This window comes from Python bivittatus, unplaced genomic scaffold (assembly GCF_059951505.1).
Source record: "Python bivittatus isolate LINGU-HERP-01145 unplaced genomic scaffold, Pbiv_v1 ctg000010_np1212, whole genome shotgun sequence".
NCBI lineage: Eukaryota > Metazoa > Chordata > Lepidosauria > Squamata > Pythonidae > Python > Python bivittatus.
The window spans coordinates 372,876-393,022 of record NW_028277029.1 but is presented as its reverse complement, the minus strand read 5'-3'; the positions used below and the strand labels follow the sequence as shown (position 1 = coordinate 393,022).

The following is a 20,147-nucleotide window of genomic DNA, read 5'->3' as shown; positions in this document are numbered from 1 at the left end:
CGCAGGGTACAGTGTTTCCTTAGTGCTGCCAGCACTCAGCTGCAGTTCTGACCTCCCCCTTTTCCTTTCATTGCCTGCAAATTTTGTTTCTTAAACAATTCGTTAACTTGGCCTGCCAGTGTTACATTCCTTGGAAGCGGGAATAAATGGAAACAGCAGGCTTTGAACTGCAGAGGCTCCAGAGCCAGATTTTGTAATCGACAGTACCTATTGTCTCAAACAATGAAGGAAAAATAGTTGGGTTTTTTTCTTTCACGTTCAAACAGAAGTCCTTGCACACGTGAACGGCAGTGCACTTTTTGGCACAAGGACACAGCAGCCTTCAGGAAGCTGCACAGACTGCCGCCCCAGAGGCAGAGTGACGGCACGGCTTCAAGGCATAGCACAGCTCTGCTCTGTCTCGCCTGGCAGCCTTTAGCTCCCTGGAGTCTTCTGGCACCAGGCTTCCTCCTCAGCTGATTCTCAGCAGCAGCCAGGCCCAGCAGGCGTTTGCAAGCATCCAGTTTGGGAAGAATGGCTGAAAATGTTTCTGATGTTCAGGTGGGGTGAGGAGGGCTGGGAGAAGCCAGCAACACTGAGTGGACAGTGACCGCCTGTCAAAACCGTCAGAGCCACAGATAAGGATGCAGAAACCGAAGCTGTGTTACAAAGACCTTAACCATGTAAGACCACGTTAATTAATAAACCACATATCAGTAGAGTAATGCCCGTGTATTGCCATTAGCATATCATCCCAATCATTATATTAAGATGTAGTCCAGGGATAAATGTGGCTTCAGTGCATGTACAGAAACAGACATATATGGAAAACGGAGTGAGACCCACTCAGAACAAGGCTCTAAAGTAGAACGTTTGCTCAGGAAGATTTCAGTTTATGGAGCATGTCGGAAAGCACTGCACTCGGAAGAATGCTCTGCGTCAAGATACGGTCATGGCTGTTCGGACGAATGCACTTGAAGGGACAAGAGCGGTTCCAGGAGGAGGGGCAGGTCAGAGAGAGGAATGCCTCTGAGGGCTGGTATGGGGCCGTTGTGGTGGTCTTGGATTGGACTTTGGGGCAATCTTGGTCTGTTATGGACAGTTCAGACCCCATTAGTGTGTAGACTCAACCATAGTGGACAATTTTCATCCAGTGCCCAACCTTCCCTTTTTAGGGAAGGTTACACCTCCGTTGTGCGAGCTGCATGGGTTGCAAGTGTGCTTCTGGGTTCAATTAAGGGTGCTGGTTATGACCTAGGGAGCCCTACGTGGCACGGGACTGGGTTATTTGAGGGACTGCCTCTTCCCAGTTCCATCTACCTGTCCCAGTACGAGAGGCATGTTACAGGTCCTGTCTGTGAAAGAGCGTCAGCTGGCAGGACCCAGGAAGAGAGCCTTTTCTGCTGTGGCACCCACCCTTTGGAGCATCGTCCCCCCCCCCCCCCCCCCAGATCTTAGATTGCCCTCGACTGTCCCAGTCGTCAGGGTAGACATACATTTGTAGACCATGGGCTACATTGCTCAAATAAGGAGAGCTTAGGCTGCACTCAAGGGCAAAGAAGTATGGATTTGGCAAGAATCTAGCTAACCTCTCGGGAGGATTTCAAACTGAAGAAGCAGGAAGGTGACAGAGCACAGACTCAAGAATGAGATGCATTTCATCCTTGAGTCTGTGCTCGGTCACCTTCCTGCTTCTTCAGGGCCTTTGGGACTGCATCTGATAATGACATCCCCAATTCCTGCATCCTAGTGCACAGTGTACGGGCAGCAAACAGGAGCAACCCGATGGCTTAACATGGGAAAGCAAATTGTATCTGATATTATCCCCCAGACTGGTGGAATAGGAGTTATGGACTGGATCATCGAACTGGAAGGACACAATTGTTGAAAAGAACACAAAGGAAGAAAGGGCGTCTTTGTATGGAAAGAAAAGTCATTTGCCTGTGAACAAACCCTTGTCTCTGAATATGAAAGTCCTGTGGAAAACGGAGTGAGAAACAAACGGGACGCTACCGTGGGAGTTACCACAGGCCACCTACCACAGCAAAGGACCTGGATGATGCCCATCCAAATCAACTTGCCGAGTTTTCAGACAACCCGTCTCGATGGCCACGGGAGCCTTCAATGCCCCACAACTTCCTGCAAAGGAACTCAGCTCAGGGTAGGGACTCCAACAGATTTCTGACCATTCTTGCTGACAATTTCACTTTCAGAAGGTAAGAAGATGGGGACAATTTGTCTGGCGCCTTGTGGAAAAGTGACCACGTCACGCTTGAGTTCAAGTAAACAAGGGGAGGAAAAGTTAGAGAAGTCATTACCTACTGTGGATTTCAGGAAGGTGGGGTTAATGAACTCAGGTGAAAGGTGTGCACACACCATACCATAGCTTGAAATCCTAAAGGATACAGAAATCAAAAAGACCTTCGGGGACAGGAGATCCCAAAAAATGAGGTATTCAAAGCACGGGCACAATTGATCCCCATGAACAGGAAAAACAGGAAAATCTTTAAGAGGGTTAGGGTTAGGGTTGCACGGATGAACAATAAAGTCCTTGACAAGCTGAGAAGCAAAGGAGGTGACTTCGAAATGGAAGCTGGGCTGATAATTGAGGAGAACACGTTGGCAGCTTGAGCCTGCAAGGACAGACCAACGCTCAGGATGAGATGAGACTGGGGAGGAACGCAAAATATAACAGGGAGAGGTTTTGGGGGTGGGGCAATGTCCCGAGTAAAAGAAGGGTCAAGGAAGTTGTGGGTTTACTGTATTAGAAAGTGAGGAATTCATTGCAGGAAACAGAGCGAAGGTGGAACTGTTCTTCTCTTAGAGAAGGCAGAGAGCCCTTCTTAACGTGATTGAGAAAGAGGAAGATGCAGATCAAGAATGATAACGGTATAATAAGTAAGGTGTAAGTAAGATAAAGGTATATAAAAAAAACTTATTACTTTAAACAGATATAAGCCTCCAGGCCAGACAAATTACATCTCAGGTGTTGAACGATGGGGCAGAAGTCATCTCAAAACTTCTGACTGTAATCTTTGAAAACTTCCTGAGAATTGGGGAGGTGCTGGAAGACTGAGAAGAGCAAACACAGTCCCAGTATTCAAAACAGGACGGTGGAGGACCAGGAAAAGACATTTAGATTAAGGTTTGTGCCGGGTGAGGTGCAAAAAGATGTTGCCAAGCAGCCCGTCTTTAAGCATTTAGAAAGAGGAGCCAAAACTGGTTCATGTGAGCCATTGTGTTGTTCCAGTCTAAACTCTCCTTATTACAGAGAGATCAGCTTGGTGGACTAGAAGAATGTCGCGACTGTAGCATATCTTGATATCAGTAAAACGTTTGACAAGGTCTCATGACAGCCACGTACATAAGATGGATAGATGAGGGCTAGAGGGTCTGTGGATGGGAGGACGCCAGTCAAGGATTAAGGACGGGGCCACATCTAACAGCATGGTGTTCCACAAAGACCAGTCTGAGCTCCTGCACCTGGGCCGGACGAAACAAATGCCTAGGCGTGGTGTTGGAGAGGCCCGGCTGGAGGGGGCGCGTGGGAAAAGGAGCCGGGATTCTAGTCGACCACCAGCCAATCATGAGCAAGCCGAGTGATGCAGCAGCACAAAAAGCCAATGCAATGCTTGGCTGCGTTAGCCAAAGCATCACGCTGATCACGGGAGGGAACGGTTCCACTGTAGCCTTCCCTGGGTAGGGAGGATATGGAGGGACGTGGAGAGCCTGGAGCGGGTTTAGGAGAGCCGGGGGTGTGGAAGCGAAGCCCTCGGGGGAGTGGGTAAGGTTACCCCTGTTTAGCTTGCACGAGAGGAGGCTGGAGGAGATGTGAGAATGGCCTGCAAGCATCTAAAAGGCTGCCTGGTGCAACAGGTGCAGACTCGTGCCTGGCTGACACGGGGAGAGGCAAGGGAGGAAAGGGTAAGCGGAGGAGGAAGGGGATTCAGGCTGGACGTGAGGGGGGATTTCCTGATCTGGAAAGGCGTTAGGTAGGGCCAACACCTGGTGAGGACGGTGGTGGGCTGCCCTCACTGGGGGTTTACCCACCAGGGCTGGATGGGCACCTCTTGGGAAAAGTCCGGTGGATTCCAGCCCTGAGCAGAGGGTGGGAGTGGGTGGTCTTCCGAATCATGCCTTCGATGAGTCTATCATATACACATACAGTTGCTGAGGAATATGTTGAAGGGTATTATATATTTCTGCCAGCTAAAGCTTATTACAGTCATAGACCAGCATCACAATAGGAATACGCATATCCAGAAGAAGTGTAAATCAACAATATGGATCATAAGAGGAGCAAAAGACATAAACGTTTGAAAATGAATGCCACACAAATAAAATTGTCCCAGGGTGCAACAAGCCTGCCTCCTATAACTCCATCAACCAGCAACAAGAGAGCAAAAGGACAGACTCTATCAGCTGCAACTGTGCCGGTGAGGAAGGCTCATCCGAGCCCTTCTCATGCCGTTAATCGGGGGGCCCGGAGAGGCCTTGGAGCGCATCAGCATTACGCTCTGCTGACGCGGGGTCTGCGGTTCGGAGGCCCCTGTAGAAAATCTGGTCAGCCACCGCTTAGCTATTTGCAGTGGCACCTCTTGAGACACCACCCCACCGTATCTCCCACAGTTCCTACTCCTTCTTCCCAGGCTTAGCTGAAATCTGCCCTCCTGCCATTTCCACCCTCTGCTCCGGGCTAAACAGCCTTCTGAGCTGACTCAACTCTTCGGCACACAGTCGCCCAAGAAGTCCAGGTTTCTCAAAACTGGCCTCCGCCACACCATCGTGGCCTCCGTTTTGACTCTTGGACCGTGCTCTGCTATCAACGTTCCCAGCACAAACCCTTTACTTGGCTACTCTGCCTCTACCGTATCCACCCTCGGCTATCATTGCACGATGAAGGTTCTTAGCTCTTTAAGAGAAAGAAAAATCGACAGTACAACTCAGCAGCAGCCTGAAAAGACGAAAGAATGAGTAAAAAATATTACAGCCTTGCGGAAAGACATTATTTTAAAGTTTATATTTTTAAAAGCACCACACCTTTATTAAACAAGCATTGGTCACCACCTGCTTTGGGTCAACGATGTCCACCAAAGGCTCCTTCATGGCAACGTTCCTGATGCAGGTCATGTCGAAGCCGTAGACGTTCTCCCACCCTGCCGAGGCAAGCGGGGAAGTCAAGAGGAATGTTTTCATTCATGTAAGTCAGCTTCTGCAGTATATTAAAGTTAAGAGTGAGCTGACTACAATTACACCAAAGGAAATGCAACAATAAGGACGATCATTTTAAAAATACTGCAGACAGGTTTGTGTCTGCTTAACATTTCACTGCCCCACCTGCTATAAAAGTTCCTAATGCTGCCATTCACCAAAGCACTGAGATTTTTTGTTGAGGTATGTAACTACAGACAAAAAGACCGGCTAAAAATTATGGAGAAACAAGCCAAATGCATATTGTGCATGGCATATTGCACAATTTGCACAATAATTCTTCTGCAAGAAAAGGCTGCTCCCCTTTGATGTGACTAATGGCTGCCTGAGGAAAGTGCCGTGACTTCAAGTCACTGGCAGGGCCGAAGAAGGTCTCGTTTCCAAATGGGACATCTTTGTGCCAAAACTAAAATTGCGAGCTTTAATTCTCGGTCTGAAAACTGAAGCAAAGTAATATCTGGCGTAACGCAAACAAAATCCGTCACCCAATAACAAGCTGGCTAGAAAACAAGAGGCACGTTGGCGAAATGCATAGAAACGCTAAATTGTCTGTGTACTCACAATGGATTTTGAAATCCTTGTACTGCCGGTCTTCAATTGCTACCATGTACAAAGCCGCCCGGTCTGGAAACATTAGCCCTCCAGGTTTCTGTTGACGAATGGTGTGGAAATGGATGTCTTAATCTAGTCACCTAACAAAAACATCACATTTCTGAAGGCATATAAAAAACAGCCACCGCCACCAGACAAGCACCCTTCCTCTCTCGTGCCCCTTCTCAGCTCAAAAGGCTTGGGGGAGGGCGCCCAGTGCCCTCCTGGCCCTGGGCTTGGTAGCCCCCTCTTTGGTCTGGGGCACTGAAGTGGGAGAGCGGACAAAGAGGAAGAATCAGGGGGAACGAGACCGAGACCAAGACCAAGGCGGAGCCTGGCTGGAGACCCATTCCAGAGGAACGAAGGCCATGAAGACCACCCCCCTCTCCGTCACATCACGTCTCCCCAGAACCGGACGGCCAAGGTCTTCCCGGTCAGGGAGCAGGGCTGGGCTTTGAAGAAAAGCCCAGTGCCCGCCTCCCAGGGATACCTGGGAGCTTTACTCCGGGGAAATCCAGGATGGGAGAAATAGTTACCAGAAGTGAAGTCCAACCAGCATTTGTCCTGCCCTTCAAAAACAACAACAACAATCTGTGGAGGGTCACATTTTAATGGAGAAGCTAGTCCAGGGGTTTCTGGCTTTGCTTCACCTCTAAAAGCCTGGCCAGCGAACGAAGCAGGCTCCGGGAAGCGTGGCCATCCCTCATGGGGACTAACGTGCTCCATTTCTGGCGGATAAAGGCGCTCAGGTCTGCCTGAGTTTAGATCCCAACATCCGGAGAGATTGGCAATCAAGATTTCGGCAGCTGCATCTCCTGTTCGTTTGCGTGTTTGTTTTCTCCCAGGTTTGGAGGGTTTGCGAAGGTTTGCGGAGGATACGTTTCAGTTTTCAGTTTTCATTGGAGTGGGATTTAACTGGGTTTTTATAAACAATGTACTGGGTCTATGATAGGCTGTACAGCAATGATTAGTTATGGAAAGGCAACGTGAATACTAATCAACAGCACTAAGTACTGAACATCCTTTGCCTCAACACGCTTGTCTTCCCTGAAAAGCTGCCACTCTCGAGCTATACAAGAGCTTCCAGAAACCAGGAGAAGATGCCAGGCGCCTACCAGCCACTTGTCCCGAGCAAAGATGACCGTGTTAAGCATGGACTCATAGAAAAGCGAGTAGCCCATCCATTCGCTGATTATGATGTCTACTTTGTCCACAGGCAGTTCAATTTCTTCCACTTTGCCCTTAAATATTGTGATTACTAGAAAGAGAATCAAAACACATAAAGTTACTGGAGTGAGTCCGCGAGCGCGACCCTAACCCTTGAAAATCAAAGATGGCCAGGGAGCGTCTGAATTTGAATCCACGTCTTCTTAATGGAAAGAGGCTCCTGTAGCCTGCGTGCGTTTTTATAAAACTTTTTAGAATAAGTAATTAGAAGAGACATTTATGTCTGATTTTTTTCCTGTTTCTTACTACTCCTAAGACTGGAGAGCTGAAATCCCCAGTCCTGCATCTCTGGACTCCTTAGCCAAAGGGTTACCTTACACAAATTGCTTCCTTTTTTCCCATTTTCAGTTCGAATTTCCTTTTAATCACCAGCAAGGTAGCACAGGTTGTGGGGACCCAAACTGGGTCGCAGACCAAGGTTAGGGGTCAGGGCCAGGGAGGTGCGTGCTCCTCGGGGGCTAGAGGGTGGCTGCAGGAACCACCAGGGCGCCATGCCAAGGGGCGGGGGGGGGGGCAGAGGGTTTCCAGGAGAGGTCCGAAACCGCCACCCTTGATCCTACGGGCACAACTGTGTCAGTACGGCCACATGGACACACTGTTATTATTTTAAACCTTTTCTAACTTTTTTTTAGGTTTTTTTTATCCCGCCTTCCGTATTTATATAAGTAACTCAAGGCAGCAGACGTACCTAATCCTCCTTCCTCCTCCTATTCTCCCCCAGCACCCACCCTGTGAGGTGGGTTGGGCTGAGAGAGGGACCGGCCCAAAGTCACCAGCCGGCTTTCCTGGCCAAGGCGGGACGAGAGCTCGCCGTCTCCTGCTTCCTAGCCTGGGACCTTCACCACTGGGCCAGACTGGCTCCCTCTAACTCCCTATCCACTAAACCCTGCTGGAAATCAGAAGCGCCACGAACGGCACTTCGTAGATTCATGTTGTGGGAGCAGGTCCAGGACGGCCCTTTCCCAGCTGGTTTCGTTCTCCACCTTTAGTAAGACGAAACTCCCTTGCGGCAGACTCGTATATTTGGAGGCTGACCCGCTACAGGAGAGGTGCCCCTGCGGTGGGCAGGGAAAGATAGATGGGCCCGTTTCACTGTCTCCGTGGGACCCATCCTTTGGATGTGATGGAGAATGTTTAAGCAATAGCTTAATGGGAACGGTTACCAGCACCCAGGGTGATACTAGCCTGTCAAGGTGATACAGAAGGTGTCACTGGATCTAAATCACACGGTTGGTGATTTATACTTTGATGGTGATCTTCTGACCGTGATCGCCATACAAAATTTTAAATTGCTGGGGAGATAATAGACTATCGAAAGCGACACAGCCTTTCCAAAAGACAATAACGGACGGAAACACCATGTAAGTGGGTTTTAATCAGCTCAGACACCTGAGGGGGAAGATCCAAAGACAGAAGAAGCCAATAGAAAAATGAGTTCAAGATGGGGGGATTCCTAAAAAAGGACCTTTGAAAAGCACATCTGGAAATACTTCCAGTGAGGAAGAAGATACGAAGGACAGCAAAAGGGCGACTACACAAAAAGCTGAGTGAAAAGCTGAACATAAAAAGGACACATATATGAAATGGAAACAGGACCAGGTCAGAAAGGGAAATGTACAGAGATGTAGCCCAGAATTGTGGAAATGGGGTCAGGAAAGAGAAACTTACGATGTGCTGAAGTTAGCTGAGAATTTAAAAAAGGACTTATTTAGATATGTTCAAAATAAAGGGAAAAGCAAAGAACCAGTGCACCAGCTGCTCAGTGAAGAAGGCAAAGTGCTACAGTTAACAAAGAAAGAGCAGAGCTGCTCAACGCTTACTCGGGTTCACTCTTCAACAAAATCTAGGTGTTCCGCTAGGAAATTGTGAAGAGCAGGATGGAGGGGCGGGATTGAACCTTGAGACTGATAGAAACACAGCGAGGGAATACCTCTTTACTCGGATTATGTTTAAATCTCCAGAATCAGATGGATTTCATCCTAGGGACTGAAGGAAGCAGCTGGTAGTCTGGCCAAATTCTTACGTATTATCTTGGAGAAATCCTGCCGAACTGGTGAAATGCCAGATCACTGGAGGAGAGCAAATAAAGCCCCTATTTTCAAAAAGAGGAAGAAGGAAGATCCAACAAACTATAGACCAGCCAGTCTAACATCGATTCCTGGGAAGATTCGACAGCAGATCATGAAGATATAGATCTGAAGCACCTTGAAAACAATGTGATAATTACTAGAAGTTGCAGGTATCTGTCAAGAATCAATTTGCCAGATAATTTATTTATTATGCATTTATATCCCACTATATTGAAATGACTCTAGGCAGTTAACGTATTTTTGGAATGGGTAACTTCTTTAATAAATTGTGGGAATCCTGTGACATACTATATCTTGACTTTAGCAAAGCATTTCTTGAAATACCCCATTATATGCATACATACATACATACATACATACATACATACATACATACATGAAACTACCCTCAAAGAATTCTCATCAGTGGTTCTTCATGATATGGGATAGAGGTATTAAGTGGGGTACCGCAAGAATCAGTCTTTTGGGTCGTCCTATTCTGTGGTATGTTCATTAATGCCTTGGATGAAGAGGTGGAGGGAACACATATCAAATGTGCAGATGATGCAAAATTGATGACTAATATGCTAGAAGTCAAATAAAATTCAGAATGGTCTTGACTGGTTAGAGAATGGGCTGAAAGCAATAGAATGAAATTTAACAAATAAATGTGAAGGCCTTTGCTTAGGAAACTAAATTCAAATGCGCAGGTATGTGACAGAAGATACCTGGCTTGGTAATTGTACTTGTGAAAAGGATCTTGGAGTAGGAGTATGATTATAAACTGCCTATAAGCCAACAGTGTAATATGGTTTTTCATCTGCCTAAAAAAAAAAAAAGGCAGATGCAATTTTATGCTGCCTCAACAGTCTTATAGTTTCCAAATTACAGGAAGTAATCATTCGACTCTATTCATTCATTCAAGCAATCAATTTTGGTCTCTGACAAACTTAAGGTGCAGCATGAAAGCTACAGATTTAGTCACTAAATTATCAGCTATATTTTAAAATGGTCTTCACTTATAAATAACTATAACTATAAATAATAACTATAAATTTATACACACGTGCAAACACACAGAGACACACACGCTTAGTGACTTTAAATCCATGATACTAAACTGTGTAAGACATTATAAAACTGTTTATAATAAACAGTTTTATAATGCCTTATAAGTTAAAAAAAAAAAAGTTCAGAATACAGAGGTAGACTGTTTCTGGCCTGATGACTATGGGTCAGAAGTAGCTGGACTCCACTTTGGCCAGACCCACCTTGACTACTGGGCCAATTCTGGGCGCCAAAGCTTAAGAAGGATTCCAAGAAAATGGAAGGGGAACAAGGACAATCAGGGGATTCAAAACTAATCCTATGAAGACAGACTGAAAGAGCTTGGTGTGAAGGTTGGAGCTGGCAAGGCAAGAAATGAGACGCTTGAGATGGAATATGACTACTTTATAAACACAAACCAAGCCCAATCAACTAGCCTGGGTAAGAAAAGGAATGCAAACCATGGAAGATGTTCTGAATTTAAACCTCGGGGGTCGCATAGAGAGAGAGGCAGATCTGAGCCTTTGCAGAAGCTGATCTTCATTGTTCCCAAGGTGACTTGTATCTGCAATGAAATATTTTGTCTGTGCAAGCTGGGTTCCTCCCTGTTACAGCAGAGAACACACGGTTGCAGAGAGCTTGGGCACAGCCCTCGACACTCAAAAAAGATGGCTGAGAGGGAGGGGCTGTGACTGCCCAAATGCCCCAAAGGATGTCTCCTGGAAGTAGGTCAGGACCTGTTTTCTCTGTTCCAGAGTGCAGGAAGACAGATTCCGACTGAATGGGAGAAGAAACTTCTTGACGATAAGAGCGGTTTGCTAGTGGGACCAGTTCCTCCCTTCCTTCGGATGTGTTCAGATGGAGGCTAGACCGTCATTTGTCAGGTTTGGATGCTTCAGTTTGGATTCCTGTCCTAAGCAGGGAACCAGTCACAGGAGCTGGAACTCAGGCATCCTATGATCTAGTGAAAGCAGTGTAGGAGTCATCCAGATTTTTAGAGGGGGGTTGATGACCCCAATTCTACTGCTTCTTATCATTCACGTCCAGAAATAACTGGTATCTTAGAACTTCGATAGCAGGTTGAATGAGGAAAAGCAAGCTGAAATTAAAACCAGACAAGACAAAGATGATACTGGCCAACAGAAGCTGGACTTGAAAACAGAGGTCCAGCCTGTTTGGCATGGAGTTCACTCCTCTTGAGGAGCAGATTCACTGGATGGGTGTGCTCTACAATCCTCACCTGCTATTGGGTTTTCAAGTGATGGTTGTCGCAAGGAGTACTTTTGCACTTTGCCTCAGGTGTACCAGCTGCAACCCTAACCCTGAGCTGGATGGAGCTGGGGTCAGTTATCCATGACTTACTTACACCCCTCCCTGGCTGCTGCAATATGCTCCACACAGGGCTACTCTTGAAAGTGTCTGGAAGATATAGTCTCTGCAAATGTGGCTGCCTGGCTGCTGAACAGCGCAAGGTTGTGATGGAATGTATCTATGAAGGGCGGGGGGGGGGGTGATGCGGTGGATCGCAGTAGTGAGCAAGGCTATCAGGAAGGAGGGGGTGCATTCCAGGAAGGGCAGAGAGGCAACAGGCAACACAGTCCGGAGCAGGAGCCTGGGAAGCATAAGAGGTTCAGGATAGCCACTCCCTAGAACCTCCCAGGGTAGATCCACTAGTTGCAACAGTACAGATTGAGTCTGGCAAGATTGCTGCAGGGCCAGCCCAAGAACAACAGGGAAACAGTTCTGCCAAATTCAGATCTTTTATTGCACACACCATATAGACAGAATCTTGCCAGACTCAATCTGTACTATTGCAACTAGTGGATCTACCCTGGGAGGTTCTAGGGAGTGGCTATCTTGAACCTCTTATGCCTCCCATGCTCCTGCTCTGGACTGTGTTGTCTTTTGTCTCTTTGCCCTTCCTGGAATGCATCCCTTCCTTCCTTCCTCTCCACTGCAATCCACCCCAAAGATACAGGGATTGTACCATGCCAAATCCGCATTGATTGACGGTTGCTGGGCACCATTTAAAGTGTAAGCATTGATCTCTAAAGCTTTAAACGCCTCAGGGTCTGATCATGAAATGAACCTCTCTTTCCATTAAGATATTCCAAAGGATTGCATTGTCCCACACTTCTTGGTGGTTAGAAAAATCTGCAAACACACTTCTCTCACACAAAGCTTTTAGTTCTTAATGTCAACACTAGTCTTAACTTTGTAGGGCTTTTTTTAAAAGCTCCATATTCCATTATTGTTTTTAAATGTTTTGTTAACTGCTTCAAATATTCATCAAAGGAGAAAGGTGGAGTACAAATAAATCAATACATAACCTTAAATCATTTTTTAAATCAGTTAACTGTCTTAGCAGACTGGAGATGGGCTGTGGACATCATATCTCTCAGCAAAACATATGAACCCCCACCCCCACCCCCCCGGTGGCATTCTGGATGACTATATTATTTAGGGGTAGCATGGAAGATATATCCATCAGTGGAACCAGAAGTGTCTGGAAAACTGGACTCAACACAGAGTCATCAATATTTCCTCATCACACTTACAGGAGGTGTTGAGGGGAGTGCCAGAAGCTTTAGTTCTAAGCCAAATACTCTTTAATGTATTATGGAATCATGAGGTGGAAAAATGGTGATCAAGCTAAATTAAACTGAAGGAAGTTTTTCAAATAATTAGTCCAGACAAACTGGTACTGGTTCAGAGAGGGCAAATTCTCCCTCAACTAATGCTTCACGATCAGTTAGGATATGGTCATACAGGCACCTAATAGGTGATTAAGGACTGGAAATGCTACAGATAAAATATATATTGACTTCAGCAAAGCATTTGACAAAGTACCCCATTACATGCTGATTAACAAGGTAGTTAAGTCTGATCTGGATGGGTACATAGCTGGCTTGAAAATTGTCCTCAAAGAGTGCTCATCAATGGTTCCTCATCAACCTGAAGGAAGATACCAAGTGGGGTGCAACAAGGGTTAGTTCTGGGCCCTCAGTTCTTCAGTACTTTCATAAATGATTTGGATGGTGAGATGAAGGGAATGCTTATCAGATTTGCAGATGACACAATAGGGTGGGACAGCTAATATTCTAGAAGAAAGTAACACAATTCAAATGATGTTGGTAGGCTACAGAAATGGGCTGAAAAGAACATAATGAAGCTTAACAGAGACAAACACAAAGTTCTTCATAAAAAACATAAGTCAAATGCACAAATATAGAGACTTCATAATATTTAGGATAAGAACAAAGCAAAAATTTTGAAAATGGGGTAAAAATATTAAGAGCAAACTTAATATGAATGGAAACTTTCTGATCAGTCTTCCTGTTTTTGTCTCAGTTGTACTGGTAAAATAATGAAATAGAATAACTATGTAAAAGCAACAGCAAAAGCAACTACTTATTTGCAAAATTAATCTAGACAATTCATTGATACAGGTTGTAAGGAAGATGACTAACTGAAATGGTTTATTGAATGTTCATTTTCAGAGACCTTAATCATGAAAGTAATAATTGAGGAAAAAGTTATTGGCTTCATTCCAAGTTCATTAGATTGCTGCTGTTGAAAACAAGATGACAGACAAGGTCAGGGTGATTAAAGCCACAAATCCTTCAAGGTTCTTTAAATACCGGAAGCCACAAAAACTCTGCAGTCATCACCCATAGGAAAAGTTAAATAATTTAATTATTAAAGTTACCTACCTTTAGATGACTTTAATCTAACGAAAGGCAGATAACTTGAATAATTAAATTACTTTTATTTAAGTAACTTCAATAATTAACATTAAAACAGAATCTACAAAGTTTAATGTTCAGAAAGACATAAAGATATAAGTCTTTACGTCATACATAGTGTAAAAGCCATCTACAAAACATAACTGATATGAATTAAGAAACTGAAAAGAAGGAAAATGGAAACGGCAGTTGTAACCAATCTCCGTAGACATGTCTTACTGTGATCCAAGTGGTTTGACTTGATAATCTTTTCAGAGTAGTCAGATATACTGGAGCATTCAATCTGCAGGACAGAGAAGAGAAGTAAAGGAGGGCCGGCACCGAGCATCTCGGATGACTCAGGCTGCACAAGCAGGCTCACGGGCTGCTCCCACCAGCAGAAAGGCCCTAGGAGGCTTCTGCACACAGCGTGTTGCCTGCCTGTTGCGTCCTTGGCCTGTGACCCTGGCACCAGAAAAACGGCGTTGGCACGGTATGGTTACCTGCCGTGCTGTTTTCCCAAAAAAGGCATAGGTTCAGAAGACGCTCAGGGTTCACGTTCCCAAGCTACAACGTCAGTCCTGACAAAACAGGCAGACCTGTCGATGTAGAGAGCCCGATCACCAGGCCAGAGGGCGCTGCCCACCCCACCCCCCGCAAAAAAACAGAAGAGTCTCAAGTCTCAAAAAAGTCTTTAAACCCTCTAGGTAAATAAACGTGCGTGTTTTCTTTTCTGTGATTACGGACCCCAGTAGTGTGTAACTTGTTTCAGGGGCACGCATTCATTTATTCCTCACTCGCAGTAACCCCCAAATCTTCCCTGTACTGAGGCATCACTGGTGCTACTTGAGTGTAAGTCACTACTTCATTGTCGCATGAAGAATTGCGTGCACACTGTGCTGATTTGCCATATATTGTCAGTAGTTTGGAAACAATTCTTGGCCAATATCTGTTGTACTGGGAAAGTGTTGTGTTACACATGAAAACATGAAGGTTCTTCTTTTCATTCAACTTCTCTTTTAATAACGCCTGTTATGCCTATCACACCCCTACTAAAGGATCCAGTCAAACAGGTGATGTAAGGTTGGTTTGACAAGACTTGCTCTCAGCAATCAGTGAATCCAGTCAGCACTGCACCTCTTTTGAATTGCTTAAAGACTTATGTATGGCCTGTCCTAGCCACTTCTTAAGATACCAGTGACAGACCATGGTTCCCTGGGTCCTCCATTCCCCCCTTTTTGAAGACATGGGAAAGATTTCCCATTCTTGAATCTGGAACATACAGTAGGTGGAAGACTAACCAAGTTTCACACTCCCAGCTTCTTTTCGACCTCAGAGTCTTTTGCCAACCTCGTTCTGAGCTCTCCAAGCCCCGTCTCCACAGACCCAGGCCTTGTTCTCCCCCTTGGAGAGCAGCCGGGCTGAATGAAATCACAGAGGTTGTGCCAGCTGAGCACATGTTCTCGTGCTTCCTTCCTAGGTTTCTGAGGTCCGTGTTGGTTGATGTGGCTCTCCCAGCTTCGCGTCCCTATGGATGACCCGGCTGGAGGAACGGGTCAGGCTCACCTCCCGGCCCTGCCCGGATCCCTTGTTCCTCAGGGCAGCTGAGCCTCCTGGGCCTCTCGCTCTCCTGCTCCTCTTCCCTCGGCCAGCGGCGTTCGCAAGGGCTGGGAGGGCCAGCCTTCTGGGATAGAGGCAGGGATGGGAGCAGAAGAACCAGGGCTGGACCTACTACTTCTAGCCTTTGCTTTTTGGCGGGGGGAGGGGGAGGTATTTTTTGCTAATCTCTATGAAGCCACCCACCCTGCAGTTGTTTTAATGTAGACAATGGCTATGTTCACACAACATGCCTAAGCAGGTAAATTAAAGACCTATCAGGTGCATTGCACAGGTGAACCTTGGTTAGTGTTCAGCTCGGTTAAGTTTGTGTAGCTGGGCTTAATGGGTTAATTAATTGATTAGTTCATTGTTCAGTGTGAACTAGAAAACGAGTTAATTCAGGAACCATTAGTTAAGTGCGCTGTGTGAATGCAGCCAACCCGCCACAATGAAGGGGAAACAGGACCGCCTCGAGGGCATGCTGAAGGAGCTGGTGAGCCCAGCCCCGCTGGCGCTGGCCGAGAAAACTCTGTGGCTGGAATCCTGCGTATGGATCGTGGGAAGAAACCCCCCCAAGAGCCAACGGGCCCCTGACTATCCACAGCCTGGCTGCAACGCAAGAAAAATCACGCCCCGCAGGGAAAGAAATCCATTTGGGTCCCTTCCGAGCAGGACTGCCCACTCGGTCTGAAAAATATCCAAGCCTGGCTAGTTTTTGGCCTCCTGTTTGGTTACTTCCAGAAAGTTAAATGTAAAAGCCGAACTTTGGTCTTCTGATTTCTACGTTTGAGTTAAATGGGCTTTTTAAAAGTGAAGCGCGGGCCCCCCTTTTGGACTCAGTACCTCTGATCGAATGTCATGAAGCCCCTGCCACCGGGGCCCAGTCCTCCAGCTTCTGCAGAGAGGTCCCAGGACTTCCTCTGAGCGCCCTCTTGCCCCCTCCGGCCGAGGGGAAGAGGCAGGAGTGTCTGCGGGGCAGGTCACAACAGCCATAGGGCAGCCCCGGCGGTGTGACTGAAGCTCTGCCCGTCTTAGCGTGTGGAGGTTGCACCAGAGAAGGAAGCTGAGCCCACGTGGAGGAAGACCAGAGGACCTACCCACCAGGTTTAGGCGCTGCCCACTCAACCTTCCCAGTGCCAGGTGTTTGAGACTGTGGCTGGCAAGTAGAAAAAATGCCGCTGCCAAAGCGAAAAATGGCCAGGACGCGCTCTCCTTACCCCATATACTTTCTTGGCTCCGGCCTTGGCGGCAAACATCGAAAGGATGCCCGTGCCACTTCCCACATCCAGCACAATCTTCTCCTTAAAGACGTGCTTATTGTGATACATGGAATTTCGGTAGGTCAATGTGCGCACCTCGTCCTTCAGCATTTCCTGTGTTGAGAAGAAAAAGACATTGTCTGTTCATGTGAAAATTAGAATTAACATTGTTTTGCCTGTTATTTACGGTAAATCTCTCTGTCTGAGCCAGCAAAAGCACTGTGGCAAATTTCAGGAGAAACCACCCAGGACTTCTGTGCCAAGGCAACGTGAGCACATTCATCCGTGAGATCGCCCTTCACAGCGTATTTTCTTTTATCCAACAGGCAACTGTTGCATCTGTGTCACTAATGGCATAGAGAACATGGTAACAGAGAACAGAATCTCAAAAGTATACGTAAACATCTAGAGCATCGATTTAAATCAGTTTAATTTTCCAATTTTAGTGTTCTCTTGGTAAATTCTGAGCCTGGGAATGGAGCTGATATGTTTTAATAAATAAAAAGCTGCTTTCAGCCACTCAACCCAGTTATCTGCGTGCAGCCCCACATCCAGGGGAGTCTGGTGGTGCCTTTTCAAATTAACTCATGACCAGACTCCTCCTTATTTGGGGCTGCTGTAGACTAACCCGGCTCTCCTCCTGCAATGTCTGTGCACAGCTTCCTAGTCCTTATTTCATTCCTCCAAACAGCAAAGCCTCCTTGAAGTTGCCTCTTCTCCTGGTGACCAACGGGCACACCCACCTTCCTTCTTGCCCGAGGCGTCCCGCTGTTTTAAACGTGCAGGTTTTAGGATGGAAGTGTGTTGCCCCCGTGATCTTCCAGGAGATTATTCTGACTTCCCAGCCCAGCTCACTGCCCTGGGAATTCCTGAAAGTCTCCATTCAGGCGCACACCGGACCTAAGCCTGCTTAGCTTTCTCAAAATCCGTTGAGGTCATCTAGCCATCAATCATTAGCAACCACTTCTTGTTTTTTCTTTTCCTCAGGCTGGGGAAAATCAATCTATAGTCTTAAGTTGGAGGTCAGAGACTCTGCCCCCCCCCCCCCGGCCTGGCTCCCATTAACTCACTCTGGCTACCCTGACATGGCCAGGTCACCCCCCTCTGGGAACCATTTAGAAAGGGCTGGAGGCTGACCTGTGTTTTCCTATGGCTCTGCATCTACACTTAGAAGGTGTAAGAAAATTAGACTTCTTCATCCAGGATTTCCTTCTGGGTGAACAGGCATGGCATGTACATGGAGACCTGGGTGGGAGAGGGGGCTCCGCACCTCTCACAATAGGCCCTGTGGGCGGCAGGGCAGGCTTTCCAATCAACTGGAATGCATGTTGCTATCCCACTAGCTGTAAGCCTCAGGACTGGTAGCGTGCTCTTCTTTAGACTCTGTGCAACAACTCATCAGTTGTAGGCATCGTCATGACAGAAGAAGAAGCCTTATGCTTAGTCCAGTTCTTATACTGATTCCACCTTTTTCGGGCCAGCATTGTCCTTCCAAGGTCTCAGACAGACCTTTCCTGCCAACTTCTAACCGAGGTAGCAGAAGTGGAAGCCAGGACTTTGGCAGAGCCAGGAAAGGCCCCCTTGACCCAGGGATGAAAGAGGCGCAGTTCTGAAAGCTAGGGCCACCTAATGTGGTGAAGATTGTATCTAGCCAGCCTGATCCTGGTTCATTAACGATGAGCCCACACTTCTTGACTTTCATTTTAACTTTTCTTGCTACTTAAAATGTCTCCCGCACCCTTCAGGGTTGCATGTTCAAACTGTAATTGAAATGTCATCTACTTTTTTGTCCACGTTCTGACCATTAATGAGCAATTAGAGAGAACTGTGTCAATGTCCCCAAAGTATTTTAAATTAATTTCTTCATTCACTGCATTTGCAGACTACGTTTCCTCTGCAGAGTTCAAGGAAGGCACACTGAATTCTTAGCACCAGCCCAGATGGAGTTACACCTTCTGGAAAATCCTGCAACTTCCTCCAGGCGTGCGTCTACTTGGACATTTACCCTGGTAAGCTTCTATGACCCACAATCTGTGCCTCGTTCATAAGTAGCAAATAACACCTGCCTTTCAATCCCACAAACTTTTACTCCGATTTCACTCCAGTCAAGCAGCTCATCAGGTCAGCTTGCTCTGCCTGCAGAAACTGGAAGCAACAGAAACACAGCTCTGAGGGTGTTTCTTGCAGAATCCCAGGACTCTGCACGGGACTGTTGTTGTTAAGAGGTGGGACAACCTGAACCCACCTGATGGAAATGAGAGATTTAAAGCACGTCAGTGATATATTTTTGTTAGAGTGAAGTAGCCCAGAACCACTAACAAGCTGTGGCTGTCCTGGGAAGAACAGGCATTGTTTCTGGACAAAACTGTGTGGCAGCACAACTTGGAGGCGGACAACGGCCGTTCTATTTGTTCAAAGAACATTAATTGCATCTGCTTCAAGCTGGCTCTTCAGGACAGTGATAAGATGGAATATTCTAGAAGTCTGGACATCCCGGGGTAGCGATGCACCGTATAGACTCGGCCATCACCCACAAGGTGCAAGGAAGTTCAGAGAGTTCCCTTGAAGACCACACAGAATGAACAGCTTGACTGCCATAGGCAAAGGACCACATCAAGCATCAAGTAAAGTCACACCTTTTGTATCCATAAAGGGGGATGACACTTCCAGTCTCTCCACAAACCACCAAAAGATTCTAATTCAAAGCAGAATTCCACAATAATTCAACAGAGAAAGCTCTATCACGCTCCCTGGCTAGGAGACATTGGGCTGAAATGACTGCTGCAGTCTCGTGTTCAACATGACAAGGAGAGTGTTATCTCTCAGAGCACAGGAAATAAACATGATTTATGGCAAGCACTTGGATGCGTGGAAGGTATTCCACGACATCTTTGCAGCATCCAGAACATTTACTGTGATGCGCATCAACTGAACTACCCCTAATCCACGAATAATGTTCCGAGCCCGGCGGGCCCCTCGCCTTCTTTTCCAACAGAAAAGGAATGTCGTTCCCAAACCGCCACAAACATCTTGGAATTCTAGGTCTGAACAGTGAGCATTGTGTTCAGAAAGAAACCAGAGCCCAACAATGCTGGCACAAAGCCGCAGCCCAACAGTTTGACAGCGTCTCACTCGAGGCAGCTATTGTGAATTTCCGAACCTGCTCGCGTTGTTCCACATCTCAGGCTGCACACGGGCGGTGACCTACATTGGCCCTGCAAAGCGGGGCTACTGATCCTGCGGCTGTGAGGCAGCGGGTTGGTCTTGTCAGAGCTGTCGGTTCAATACGAGTCTCCAGATCTTGTTTCCAGGGCTCCCTGGGGAATCTCATCGACACAAAGGCAAGACTGAGGGCAGCGCTGGCCAAGAGGTTTCTGAGATTATTCTCACAGGAGCCCGAGAAAGAGTCTCACTTTATCTCTCCTGCACGATACTGCCTG

At 46.8% G+C, this 20,147-nt stretch overlaps 1 protein-coding gene across 1 annotated transcript in view; it reads right to left on the bottom strand.

Moving 5' to 3' along the window:
• Nucleotides 1-20,147, bottom strand: part of PRMT8 (protein arginine methyltransferase 8) — a 42,140-nt gene that overhangs the window by 9,165 nt on the left and 12,828 nt on the right. The window contains exons 3-7 of the mRNA XM_088144830.1: nt 16,666-16,821; nt 14,090-14,153; nt 6,897-7,039; nt 5,752-5,839; nt 5,020-5,135 (exon numbers count right to left, since the gene is read on the bottom strand). Coding sequence (XP_088000956.1) covers nt 5,020-5,135; nt 5,752-5,839; nt 6,897-7,039; nt 14,090-14,153; nt 16,666-16,821 — 567 coding nt within the window. The remainder of the gene's footprint in view (nt 1-5,019; nt 5,136-5,751; nt 5,840-6,896; nt 7,040-14,089; nt 14,154-16,665; nt 16,822-20,147) is intronic.